The sequence below is a fragment of the Oryctolagus cuniculus genome, chromosome 17 (genome assembly GCF_051225735.1).
Source record: "Oryctolagus cuniculus isolate XC-2025 breed Fujian yellow rabbit chromosome 17, ASM5122573v1, whole genome shotgun sequence".
NCBI classification, from domain to species: Eukaryota; Metazoa; Chordata; class Mammalia; order Lagomorpha; family Leporidae; genus Oryctolagus; species Oryctolagus cuniculus.
In genome coordinates this window covers 37,898,540-37,912,848 of record NC_142883.1, presented here as the reverse complement: position 1 = coordinate 37,912,848, position 14,309 = coordinate 37,898,540, and the positions used below count along the sequence as shown (strand labels likewise).

Below are 14,309 nucleotides of genomic sequence, written 5' to 3'. Positions count from 1 at the left end.
TCTCCCAAATCACCTCGATATTGAGTCGAGGAGTTTGTACTTGAACTAGGGGTGTTCTGGCTCCAGAGACTTCCCCGGTTTCACCACAGCAAGCTGCCTCATTAAGCATAAAATTCTGGGCCCTGAATGTTGCCGTAAAATTGCCAGCTGGATGTTTCTTTGAACATGAGGAAAAGCTGTGTTTCAGATGATTTCATAGAATATAAGATCATCATGTTTTGCCAACTCTTGTGGGTTACTTCTTATTTGTTTATAATCTTTGGTTAGTATTTGAAGTATCTTCCTCGGTAAATACCAAATTTGAACAAAATGTTAAAGTGCTCTCATGTCATTTAATGATATACCTCACATGCTGCTAGAATCCCATGCAGCATTTTACTTGCGTAGCAAATAGGCTGTAAAGTGTGTGTGGTTGGACTGAAGGTTTTTTTTATTGAGATGTAGCCCATTACTGTTAACTCTTGAGTTTTAGTGTGTTTGAGATATTCTATGTCAAGTAGGCTGTAGGATTTTTGGCCTGGGGTCTGGTATCTAAATGAGTCAAGATTGATTTTGGGCAGTGGGGAGTGGGGGAAACCCAAAGGTGTAAGTTAAGAAGGGCTGAACTGTATTGCAGTTGCCTCTGTCTTCCCTCTTCACTCCTTAAGTGGCCCAGAGTCAGAACTTGTCACTTTTCTCACTACTTGCTTTTTTTGCTCTGTTGAAACGATCATGTTTAATGAATTAATTGGCACGGTTCTGTGTCCTTTTATTAAAGATCAGGTTTCCTCCAGAATTTCAGGAAGTGTGGAAGGGTTACGGTGCTCTGCGGGTTGTGCAGCAGAGGCAGGCTGGTTTTATTTCTGCTTGTTGTCATGGGTATAGTATTAACACTGCAGCTTTATTAAGTAAACCTAGTATGTTCAGATCTTGGGATGTCTTTCACCACAAACCACCACCTTGTGCTTCAGATACCTCTTTGCAGGATGGTCTTTTTCCTGAGCCAGCTAGTGTCTGTTTTTTGAAGTTTATTGACTGAGGATTACTTTTTCACCAGGTGTATGTTCGAAGGGCTTATATTGCCTACGAACTGAACAGTGTACAGCACCGCCAGCTTAAGGACAACACGTGTGTGGTGGAGTTCCAGTTCATGCTGCCTACATCTCATCCAAACAGGTGAGTTTGAACTGGGACGTGTCCCTGAGCCAGCTAGAGAAGAGTAAAGGGGAGTACTGTGTATGGGAGATCCCTGTCTTGTCATGTAGAAATGTAGAACAAAAATGGGCAGATTTGAATCAAGAACTTCTTGGTGCCCACTTCTTTGACCTGTGGAGATAAAATACCATCTCAGCAAGAAGAAGGTTTAGGATTACACCACTCATTCTTGCTTGTATTATATCCCTGAGGAAGACATTTTTTTTCTCTCCCTTTCCTTGTCTATCTGTCTGTCTGTCTGTCTCTCTCTCTCTCTTTCTCTTCCTCCTTCTCTTTTTTGCAGTTAGTGAGAATTGGCTAACTTTTCATTTGATAGAACTCTGCCAGAAAACTATCTTTTTAAAAACCATTTTAAGTCAGCAATTAGAACAAGAAAAAAAAATTGAGTGGAATGTCTTGCTTTTCTGTGTGTTTGCTAGTGTTGAGGTTATACCTGAGCAAGATTCATTATCCCTAGAATCAGACCCTTGAATTTAGCAGTTCAGATGCAGTTTTTTAAAGTCATACTTCAAAACTAGAGTTTTCAAATTCAAGTAAATTATTTAATGAGCCATGCTAATTTTATTATTCTTTCCTTCCTAAGTCCCTTGGCTTTGGTTTTAAAATGAAAATATTTATCTTGCAAAGCTCATTTTTTAAAAGGAATGCTACAACATTGAAAATCTAGGAATAGCATACACATATGTGTTCATCCCTCCTGTGTTTTAGTTGTATCACAGGAAATATAAATACCACTGCCAATCTTCACCTGCTCCTCTCCATTTCTTCTTTATGGCCTTTGGTCCTTCACTTTGTATTTCAAAGGCCTGTGTCTTTGGGGAGCCTTAGGTTCAGACACCAGCAATGGTTTTGTTGTGAATTGCCACTCCGTGCAGAGCAATAGAAACCCTTTCTGGAGACAAAGAAGTCTGTGCTGAGACTTTTGGCCACTGGATGCCACTGTTGATCCAGCAGAGGTCGGCAAATGAGCAGCGGCATCTTCAGAAAAAGCGCCTTTCTTCTTTGTCTCTGAAGATCCTTTCACTTCTGTACCTCAAAAATGCCTTATGGATGGCAGAGAAAAGCATATATCCTTGATTTAGCAGGCATCTCTCGGTACATTTCTGCCTCTGTGGATTTCAGAATCTCATTTTCTAGAAACGAATGGTTGTCCTTCAGTGAGCCAGCAGCCAAGTGCTCACGGCACACATGGGCTCAGCACTAGGCCTTGTTTCTTTGCCTGCATTTCTTGAATAATTGTAGAGAACTACATGCTACACTTAATGCTCTTTGTGATTCTCAAGACAGTCTGCTTTTCTTCTGCTCTCCTCCAGCCCTTGTCTCCGGGCAGTGATTGGCTGCCAGACTGCAGGCCACTTCTGAGGTCCTTCCCTTCCCAACCCGTCCCTGTCTTAGCTGTTCTCTCTGTCCCACTTTTTAAATTTGAGGATATGTGCACAGTTTGATGAGGGGAAATTACTGAAAAATGAGAGAAATTCTTTGTAGCTTCTTTGTTAAGAAACCTTATTCATCTTTCCACATTCTGGTGTGAATCTTGGTTAGTCCTGATATGGTTTCAAAACCTTGTTTACCTGTCCCTGTGAACATGTGAGGTTTATGCAGCCTGTGGATAATGAGCAGACTTGAACAGACTGTAATCCTGTAGACTCTGGAAAGTCTCCCTTGGTTGTGTGTATAATTTTAAAGTTATTGGATTATTGCTATTATTGGTATAGGTGTGAAGGTGAAGAAGAGTGTAAGATAAGGAGAAAAGAAAAAATAATCTTGGTAAAATTTATATTGATTTAATACTTTTTTAGATACAAGATATTTTGTTGATGGTCATATTTGATCACAAAATGACATTCGGTTTTAGAGTACAGTTTATTCAAATCTGTTATTATAGATTTTGCTATTTGAATTTAGTTTTACAAGATTTCAAAAATATTTTCTTACAAATACTTTGGTTGCAATATGGAATTATGACCTGACTCTGACACTAGCTGGTGTACTGCCGTTCTGATGCAGACCGTTAGAGCTAATCACACATCATAAGCTCAGCCCTCCATAAACTGCATCCGCTTCAGGTGCGGACACAAGCGGGGCCCCCGAACTCCTGCACTGCTGACCAATTGACTACACATTTGGGAGTCTAACCGCCTTCTCAGTTCAGCAGTTCCCTGGAATAATTTACAGAACTCAAACACTACAGTTTTATCATAAAGGATACAGATCACAACTAGCCAAGTGAAGAGACATGTGGGTTGGGCGGTATCTGGGAAGGTCTTAAATGGAGAACCTCCCAGTCCTTTCCCTGTGGAATCAGGGCACATCACTCTCCACACATCAGTGTGTTTACCTGCCAGGAAGGCCCACTAGCTTCAATATTGAGTGTTTATGTAGACAGGATTGGTTGAAGCATGGGCTGCCTGATTAGGCTTGGCCTCCCCTCGCCCCCTCCACTTCCATGGTTGGTCTTGCTGGTGACCACTTCCGTCCTGAGTCATCTCATGTCTTACCACAAACTCAGGTATGATCCAAGGAGGTCTTGAAGAACAAAGACACTCCTGTTATTTGGGAATTTCCAAGGATTTGTACGGGAACAATGACCATTCAAATTCTTTTTTGTTTTTTTAAGATTTATTTATTTATTTGAAAGTCAGAGTTACACAGAAAGTGAAGGAGGGGCAGAGAGAGATCGATCTTTGATCTGCTGGTTCACTCCCCAATTGGCTGCAATGGCCTGAGCTACACCAACCCGAAGCCAGGAGCCAGGAGCTTCTTCCAGGTCTCCCATGTGGGTGCAGGGACCCAAGCATCTGGGCCATCTGCTGCTGCTTTCCCAGGCCACAGCAGAGAGCTGGATCGGAAGAGGAATAGCCGGGACTAGAACTGGCGTCCTTGTGGGATGCCAGCATTACAAGCAGCATCTTTACTCGCTACACCACAGCGCCAGCCCCTCAAATTCTTTTTAATAGGCCTACTTTTTCAAAACACAACAGAACTAAGGTTCTCTTAGTTTTAGCTAGTTTTGAGTCATGTACTTTGCCAACATTTCCCCCTAACTCCAATTCTTTTATTCCTTTTTATTATTTTTTTAAAAGATTAATTTTATTTATTTGAAACTCAGAGTAACAGAGAGAATGAATGCAAGACAGAGAGGGAAAGACATCTTCCCTCTGCTGGTCAATGGTCAGGGCTGGGCCAGGCCAATGCCAACAGCAGGAACACCCAGGTCCCCCATGTGAGTGGTAGGATTCCAAGTATTTGGGCCATCTTCCGCTGCCTTGCCAGGCACATTAGAGGGAGCCCTCCTGGAAGCTGGCATTGCAGGTGGCTTAGTCCACTGCACCGCAACACCAGCCTGTCCTTTCTATTACTGCTTTGAATAAGCAGGTGGTAAGCATGTCATCTCTCATTCTGCAAAATTAAGGCCCAGAAGACTATCAGTGTCCAGTCCTGTAAGGCTCAGGGACACAGTTATGTCCACTAACCCCTAGATGAATGATTCTCAGGATATATCTGAGGAATGTTTTGAAAAAATATTGGAATTCTAACTTCCAAGGTTTGATTCATTGTGGATTTAGAATCCAGGTGATCACTTTAAAAAGTGTATTTTAATTGTACATGTTGTATCAGGGTACTTGGCATATCTGTCCCCTCAGACATAATTTCTTAGTGTTGGGAATGTTCAGAATTCTCTTAGCTATTTTGAAATAATCAATTAATTGTTGTCAACCCAGGTGATAACTTTGTGAAAAGCTCCTTTGGAAATTCTGGTTAACACCTATAATTGAGAATCATTACTTCTAGACTAGCACTATCAAATAGAAGCCACATACATAATTTTAAATTATTTGTCACATTTAAAAGGCTAAAATGAGGGACCAGCATTGTGGTAAAGTGGGTTAAGCCACTGTTTTCTGGCATCTCCTGTGGGTGCCAGTTCAGATTTCTGCTGCTCCACTTCCAATCATCTCTCTGCTGATGCACCGGGGAAAGCAGCAGAAGATGGCCTGAGTACTTGGACACCTGCCACCTATGTGGGAGACCTGGCCCAGCTCCAGCTGTTGGAGCCATCTGGGGAGTGAACCAGCAGTTGGAAAATCTCTGTCTCTCCCTCTCTCTCTCTGTAATGCTGCCTTTCAAATAAATAAATAAAATCTTAAAAAGTAAATAACAGGATAAAAACAATTTTAATAACATTTAGTTTATATATCTTTAATACTTTTCCATATATAATAGACATTATTAATGAGATAATTCTATTTTTTTCTTCATATGAAGTGTTTGAAATTCAGAGAGTAATTTGGCACTTATTGCCATATTCCAGTCCAAACTGGCTCCAACACTGATCATCTCAAATGTAGACCAAAAATTAATTAGAACAGGGGCTGCCACTGTGGCTTAGTTGGTTAAGCTGCCTCTTGCAGTTCCAGCTTCCCATATGGCTGCCGGCTCAAGTCCTGGCTGCTCCACTTTCAGTCCCGCACCTTGCTAACTCTCTATCTTTCAAATAAAGTAAATCTTAAAAAAAGAAGAGAAAAATCACAATGAATCTTCTTTTTTTTTTTTTTTTTTTTTTTTTTTTGATAGGCAGAGTGGACAGTGAGAGAGAGAGACAGAGAGAAAGGTCTTCCTTTGCCGTTGGTTCACCCTCCAATGGCCGCCACGGCCGGCGCGCTGCGGCCGGCGCACCGCGCTGATCCGATGGCAGGAGCCAGGAGCTAGGTGCTTTTCCTGGTCTCCCATGGGGTACAGGGCCCAAGCACCTGGGCCATCCTCCACTGCACTCCCTGGCCACAGCAGAGAGCTGGCCTGGAAGAGGGGCAACCGGGACAGAATCCGGCGCCCCAACCGGGACTAGAACCCCGTGTGCCGGCGCCGCTAGGCGGAGGATTAGCCTAGTGAGCCGCGGCGCCGGCCAATGAATCTTCTTTTTTTATGCTATGGTGGTAACCCTAGGAGAGAGCAAAAATCTCTATTATTTTGTTGCTTGTTCTTAGTGCTTATGGGAAATGTTCATACCAGATACTTTATGTGTATATTATACTACAGTATTTTAAGCATGCTTTAAAAATTAGCTCATGAGAAAAATTATTCCATGAGAATAGAGGACACTCATTTGAAGCATACGTTTCCTAATTGGGTTCACCAAACAAAATCTTTAGTGAACAAACACAGATTTTGTTTAACCATTGTTTTCAAAAATTTTATTTATTTGAAAGGCAATGACAGAGAGAGAGTTTGAGATTTTCCTTCTGCTGATTTACTCCCCTAAATGCCTGCAATCATGAGGGCTGAGCCAGTGTAAATCCAGGAGCCCAGAACTCTACCTGGGTCTCCCCTGTGGCTTGCAGGGATCCAGTACCTGAGCTGTCACCTGCTGCTTCCCAGAGAGCACACAGCAGCGAGCTGGAAGCAGTGCCAGAACGGAAACCCAGGTGCTCCTGTGTGGATGATGTTTCCCAAGCAGCATCTAACTGTCCCACCAAACACCTGCCCTGTTTAGCCAATTTTTTGTGTTTCCTTTCCTGACATTTGGTCTTGCCATTACTTTTTAAAGATTTACTTATTTATTTGAAAGGCAGAGTTAGAGAGAGGTAGAGACAGGAAGAGAGAGAGATCTTTATTCCACTGGTTCACTCCCCAAATGGCCACAACGACCAAGCCTGGGCCAGGCCAAAGCCAGGAGTCAGGAGTTTCTTCCCATCTCCCATGTGGACGCAAAGGCTCAAGCATTTGGGCCATCTTGCACTGCTTTTCCAGGTGCATTTGTGAGGAGCTGGATTGGAAGTGGAGCAGCTGGAACTCAAACTGGCACCCATATGAGATGCAGGTGACAGCTTAACCCACTGCACCACAGCGCCTGCCCCTGGTCTTCACTTTTCTAGCAAAGTGTTCATTTGAAGCAGACTAAATTTGTCCAGCATGTTGCTAAAAGTGACTTTGGAAGTTGTGATGCCAAAACCAGACTATAATCTCTTATCGTGTGTAGAGTCACCTGGTGGAATTTGACTCCAGCGGTTTGTTTTTGGCCAGTGATTTAGCCCCCTTGGATTGGGATGAATCATGGAGTTCTGCAATCTGACAGCAGCAGAGTGGTTCCCCACCCCCAGAAAAATGCTTTAGCTGTCTTTATGCTGAAGACCTGTGTCTCATTAGGACCTGTTTTGTTTTTATAGATAGGCAAAATACATTGGCATTGTGTAGGGCCCCATTTAAGAAGGGGAACACGCCCCTTTTAAGCATGCTGCAGCAGTTACTGCATGGCCAATTTGTTTGCTACCTTTTTATTTTTGTTTTAATTCGTCATGGGTTGTATATTGCTTGATGTCTAGTTATTCTTTAGTATAATTTGTTTCTTCCTAGCACTACTTTTATTTCTTTAAGCAGATTACGAAATAGTTTATTCGTAGTTTCCGACTGCATGCTCAGTTCTTCTTGCTAGGTTTCTTGGTTAAAGGTGGTTCCTTCTTAATAGTCTATACAACACTTCCAATTTTTTTTTTCCTGGGAATTGTATTTCCAGCTTACTGGCATCCCCAGATATTGTTCACCCGAGGAGCTTGTCTTGAGCACTTCACTCAGGGGAGCTCCTGGCCGGGGTTTACCCTTTTCTTAAATTCCCTTCCCGCAGAAATTTTCCTGACTTAAGCCTAGTTAGAAACCTATGTATATCTATGTGACACAGTATATCTGCATGTGTGTTTTTGTACTTTCTTAGTATTAAAGACTCTGTGCTATTCTTTGTCTTTTTAAAGATTTATTTATTTATTTGAAAGGTAGAATTACACAGAGAGAGGAGAGGCAGAGAGAGAGAGAGAGGTCTTCCATCCGCTGGTTCACTCCCTAAATGGCTGCAATGGCCGGAGTTGTGCCAGTCTGAAGCCAGGAGCCTGGAGCTTCTTCCAGGTCTTCCAAAGACTTGGGCCATCTTCTGCTGCTTTCCCAGGCCGTAGCAGAGAGCTGGATCAGAAGTGGAGCAGCCGGGACTGGAACTGGCGCCCATATGGGATGCTGTCACTTCAGGCCAGAGCGTTGACCTGCTGAGCCACAGCAATGGCCCCAAACTGTGTGCTATTGTTTGTGAATTCTTCTGAGGGAAAGTTTTTTTTTTTTTTTTTTTTAAGGTGTCAGTTTTCTAAAGGTGACTTGTGGCCAGGTAGCAATTGTTTTTGAAGGAAAAGTAAGTGAGTTTCTTCAGTCATTTTCTTGGTGTAGGACTAGTCAGGACAGCTGGTCTGCACTACAAGACGTTTTACCATTACTCAGACTTCCAGGACCTAATTCTCTTGTCTAGGATTCTGAGTCCAGCTCTTCAGGGAATTTAACCAGTGTGTTATATGGATTAATCCAGGAACTCGGCATCATTCAGCATTTCCTTTTCTCTTTCTTACTGCAGCTGGGGCTCAGGGTTTGGAGTCTAATGTGTGTTTGTGTTTGTCTTTTTTCCCATTCTGAAATCCCAGTCTCACTTACTGGTGCTGGAGATGCAAAAGCTTATTACGCTTACATGTCATCTTGTCTGGTTTTTGACAAGAGAGTTAGACAATGAGAGAGAGAGAGAGAGAGAGAGAGAGAAAGGTCTTCCTTCCATTGGTTCACTACCCAAATGGCCGCTATGGCAGGCGTGCTGTGCCCATCCAAAGCCAGGAGCCAGGTGCTTCCTCCTGGTCTCCCATGTGGGTGCAGGGCCCAAGCACCTGGGCCATCCTCCACTGCACTCCTGGGCCACAGCAGAGAGCTGGACTGAAAGAGGAGCAAGCGGGACAGAATCCGGTGCCCCAACCGGGACTAGAACCTGGGGTGCCGGCGCCTCAAGCGGAGGATTAGCCAAGTGAGCCACGGCTTCGGCCTGGTTTTTGACAATTTGTAAAATTATTTCACATTCTGGGTTTCCCTTAACTCTGGGCCATATTAAATGCATCAGAATAATCTGTAAACAAATAAGTTCTTCAGTCAGCCTACCTGTGTATCTAATCTTCGAACATAAAACTTTATACAAATGTATATGAAATGAATTATCCCATATTCTCTGTGGATGTGTATATTGATGTATAAATTATGAAAGTCTGGGAGTACAAAATTTAGAACTCCAAGTGATTCTTGTGTGTCATACTAGTGAACATGGGCAAATTTTAAATCTTTTAATCTTGATCAAATGTGAAACATCAAAGTTGATGCAGAAGGCGAGAGCATGCCCTGTTGTACGTTTGTATAATAGGTGAGGACCTATCGGTGTTTATTTCCACTTGTTTCTTAGGTGGAAGTACATGCTTTAATGAAGTCGGGTTGCATTTCACCTTCTCTGCTGCTGGCTCCTTGTGAGTTTGGCCTTCTGTGTTATAATGGTTTAATTCAAGTACTTCCCTTTCTCACGTCTTACAACCAGAAGAGGTCGGCTGTGTTCTCCCCTGGCGGCGCGCACTGTGGTCATGGCAGAGCTGAGGCTGCTTGGCACTTTCAGTGTTTAGCTGCTGGGGGTGTGGGTGGGCTCTGGGCCTTGTTATTTGTGAGGAAAGTTAGAAATGAGAAACCTTCCAGACGGCTAATCAGCCTGCTGCCATTCTTGAGAATTCTGATAATCTTTGATGTCCAGAGATTAGATCCTTCTTTGGATAGTAGTGGGACACTAAAAAGTCCTCCAACCTGTAGCGTTTTTCGGCAGTTGGAGCGCCTGGTTATAGTTAGCTGGCTAGAATGAGCTATAAATAAATAGAATCCTCCAGCGCTGCTTGCTTCGTTCAGGGTAGTCTGCTGATAAGATGCAAGCATCTGGCAGAAGAGAAGATTCTCAGCAGGTTTAAGTGCTTACCAAAGTGCTTTCCTGTATCCATGGCTCCGCTTCTGGCCTCTGCTGTGTTATTTTGGCACTCTAGACTTCTAAGATTGGAGAGTCGAGTTTAAAACTCTCAATATATCATTAGGGTAGCCCAAGGTCCCTTCTTGTCAAGGAAGACTAGCTGATTCCAGGAGGAAGGAAAAGCAGAATCCAGGGCACCTGTAAATCCCTGTAGTTTTGTGCTGTGGGTTTCTAGCTAATTATACGGCAGACAACAGTAATATGCTGTCGCCCTGTTGGCATACTTGTTTCAGAAAAGAGCAAAATCTTCCAGCAGAGCAAAGAAGGGGCTTCAGAGGGGTTGCAAATGAATGAAGCAGTGATCATTTTATTGTAAGCTAAGGCTGTGCAGTGGAATCGGGGCATCTGCACTGCAAGGAGGTGGTGGGGGAGATGACAGTAGAAATACATGGTTCAGCTGTGTTTTACAGCTCTTGATTTGGATTCTCCTGCAGAAATATAGTCACGCAAGGAGACCACCACTGATCACAGCCAGTGAAATTGCTCTTTCTCCTATGGTACTGCTGTTAGTGACTGCTAGTAGGTTATTCAGCCGACCTCTTCTGATTCTGCTTTGCTGCCTGATTTCAAAAGATTTGCCCTGTACTGGCTTTCAGTCACAGCTTGATGTAACCACTGCTTGTTTGCATGCATCTCCATCATTTTCATATGGGATCTTTTTTTTTATTTTTCCTTCAAGTTAGAAGGCAAAAGAATCGGGAGCATTTTTATATGATAAAAGATTTATGTAGGGCCGGCTAGAATCAAGCAAAATGAAATTCAGGTGGAAAGGATGGTAAAAAGGCTCAGAGAACTTGTGACTGCCAGAGAAGTCAGTGTTCCTTAAATTAAAGAGGGTTCAGCTACCAGGCTGCAACTCTGACTTTGCATTCATATTGAAGCAGGCTCTCCAGCCGTTCTGGGCAGGCAGATCAATAAAATCAGAGGTGACTTAATGCCAAGAACCTCAGAATTCAAAGAACTTCTCTTGTCCTTCTTTAAAGTCTATATTGATGTGGAATGCTAGCTTCAGGAGCCGAGATGAGACAGCGCTGGGTCTAGATTCTGGTTTGTGATGCCATATTGAACAGTGTCCTTGGAAGGCATCCTCAGTTCCCCAGTTACCACCTCTGTAGAATGGAACTAATCTCCTAGAAGGAATGTGACTCCAATATTTATCAAAACATTGTGTATGAAGAGTCATCATCATAAGTGCTTTGAGTAGCCCATACAGCAGATCCTGAGAACTGAGTTCATATCCCATTTATGTATTTGGAAATATAGTTGATTGCCTTTTCAGAGGTGGAGCAATTTGAACATATCTGTAAAATGAGTATGTAGTGAAATGTGGTAGGCGTTATGTTTAGCTGCGTAAATGGAATACTTGACTCCTATACAGTTTCTTCCTTAGTTTATTTTTTGTTCAGGCTGTGGATCTTGCTTTCTGGTGTATCAAAACTGTGTGTAATATGGCGCATTTGTCATATTCTTAAATTGATCAAATAGCCCCTGCATAGGATAACAAGCTATCTAAACAATCACTATGGACATGGCTAAGTGTTCACCTGTTAATAGACCGTTTATCTTTGCTTCCCTGTTCACCTCCCCTGTGACCCCACAGATTGAACTAGGACCATCCCTTTAGAAACTGGAGATGTTGGGAGTTTTTGTTCTTTACCCCATACTGTGTGGATGGTGCATAAGTCTTATAACAAAGCAGCAGGGGGCCCTCTCTGAGAGCTTGAGGGTTGCTGATGGAGAAAGACTGGCTTTTTGTTGGCAGTGGTGGATTTTTGGTTTGTTGTTGTTGTTGTTGTTGTTTTCCAGAGCAGGCCCTTTTCTATTGAAAACTTGGCCCTTATCTTGTGAGGACTCCCCAAGGAAGGAGAGCAAAGCTACAGAAGCAGTGAGACCATTTTATTAGTTTAAGAAACTGCCTAACAGAAGAGAGAGATTATACTGGTTTCTGAACTCCAGACCCCTGGATGAACCTAACCTCTGATTGCTTTAGTTGTAGCAGGTTTCTTCTCTTTGAATTAAAGTTCATGGTAAGGGAGTGTGCAGGTGACCCCTTTCTTCTGGAATTCTTTCAATTTTAAAGACTTTTCCTCTATTCTCATTAGCATCTGCAGTAATTTTAGTTTTCTGTATAGCTACATCTCCCTCTGTTCTAGAACCTGTGTATACATGTTGTGTATTGATGAGGACCAAGGGAATTATAGCTAAGAATCTCTTGTAAAATAAAGCCCAGTCTCCTGAGAGGCTCAAGGAATCCAAACAGGTTTTTGTACTCAGAGGTTGCTTTTGCTGCCTTATGAATTCACTCTGTGATACAGGTTTGATGCAAAGAGCATTGCTACTCACAAATCACATGAGGTATACAGTTTGTGTGCAGTGATATGTCACAGCTTTTTATTTATATGACTAGCTCAGTCTATTCTGCTCCTTTCACTGCCTTGGAAAGTGCATCATTTTACTCCCTCCATCCTCCTTCCCACATATCATCAGTACCACCCACTATGTTCTGCCCAGTAAGTCCTCTGTGTGCCAGAAAACCCCAACAGTGATTAAATGCTCATCAAAGAATGTTAGAAGGTTGAGATATCAACCCATCAACCCCCTTAAAAGACTCCTAAATTGTGGGTAGTAAGTATACTTTTCCCTTTTTTGCACAATAAGCATTTTTATTTGTTTGATTCTTTTCAGTTGGAGAAATGACTGCTGTCAAATCTTTTTAAAATAGTGGCAAAGATCAAAAAGAGTGTAGGAAATTTGCCTTGTAGATTCTCATTCTTAACCTGCTCTATCTTTCATGATTTTGGCGTATTATTTATCAGGAAGTTCTAGGGTCAGCCAAATTAGGTAAGATTTTATTTGGCCGGCACTGTGGCTCACTTGGCTAATCCTCCGCCTATGGCACCAGCACCCCGGGTTCTAGTCCTGGTTGGGGTGCTGGACTCTGTCCCGGTTGCTTCTCTTCCAGTCCAGCTCTCTGTTGTGGCCCAGGAAGGCAGAGTGGAGGATGGCCCAAGTGCTTGGACCCTGCACCTACATGGGAGACCAGGAGGAAGCACCTGGCTCCTGGCTTCGGATCAGTACAGTGTGCGGGCCGTAGCGGCCATTTTGGGGGTGAACCAACAGAAGGAAGACCTTTCTTTCTCTCTCTCTCTCTCTATCTCTCTCTCTCTCACTCACTGTCTAACTCTGCCTGTCCAAAAAAAAAAAAAAGATTTTATTTATGAGAGGCCTAACAAGAATTTTTAAAAAACGTTGTTACTCAAAACATACTTAATTTAAAAAGTATTCATTAATTTTAACCAGTTATACCACTCTAGTCTGAGAATCATTTATTGTTAGGGTCTTACATGATTTTCATTACCTATAAGCTCCTTGGTACAGAGAGTCCTTTTGTCTTCTCATGGAAGGAAGATCGTGGTAAAAAGACTGACATAGCTGGGAACTGATTCTGTGTCTTGGAAGAGAATTTGCAGGTCAGTCCTAGAAAAAGCAGTTCAGGTTGGAAGAGCTGTGGAATTAACTTTTCTGGACCTCCTTGTTACACCTTTAGTAATAGGAACAAGAAAGAAGAATGGTAATTTCATGTTGAATCTTAAAATAATACACCATTGTCATATAGCTTAAATTAATTTTCATCAACATGTGTTTTACCACTACTCTGCATTATTTTTTAAGAGAACTGTAAAAAGAAATCCATGGTACATGCTTTCTGACCCTGTCTACCCACAGCAGCTGTGGTGGGGCAAGTCAGGAGGCAGGCTTGCCTCTGCAGAGGCTCACTGGGGGCTGAAGGTAATGAGCCCCTGGTTACGTCTGCCTGATGCCAGAGCTGCCACACAGGCTCCTCATGACTGGTCTGTGTCTGCTCTGACAATTCTTTTATTATGGCTTTCACTAACCTATCAGTAACTAACTGTGGTTGTTTAATTACAGAGGGAACATCCCCACGCTAAACAGGTACCGTATGTTTAGTTTCTTTTCCAATTAAAAGCTCCTTTTTTGTAACTTAGTAAAACCAGGAAAAAATAACAATAACACTACACCTGATAAGCTAATGTGTTATCTTCTGCTGCAAAGTCCTGAACTTCCCTTTAGACATAACATATTATGCTTCCTGTTTGGAAAACATGCCTTCAGCTTTTCTTTTAACTGTTCAAAAAGCACTACCTGAAAAGCCTTGTTGGTGCAGAAAAGCTCCCATCTAGATGTCTCAGAGAGGGAGTTTGCTGGTGTTTGGTTTAGCTAGAAACATCTTCCTTTGCTAAGTTCTTGG

The 14,309-nt window shown here is 42.6% G+C and overlaps 1 protein-coding gene across 12 annotated transcripts in view; it reads left to right on the top strand.

The window, feature by feature from the left end:
- Window positions 1–14,309, top strand: part of ACACA (acetyl-CoA carboxylase alpha) — a 318,142-nt gene that overhangs the window by 178,798 nt on the left and 125,035 nt on the right. For 9 of the 12 annotated variants that reach the window (XM_008271164.5, XM_008271159.5, XM_008271162.5 and 6 more), the window contains 2 exons: window positions 1,037–1,155; window positions 13,970–13,993. In XM_008271164.5, the coding sequence (XP_008269386.3) occupies window positions 1,037–1,155; window positions 13,970–13,993 (143 nt within the window). The remainder of the gene's footprint in view (window positions 1–1,036; window positions 1,156–13,969; window positions 13,994–14,309) is intronic. The other 3 variants (XM_089317362.1, XM_008271157.5, XM_070061033.2) reach the window with 1 other exon arrangement.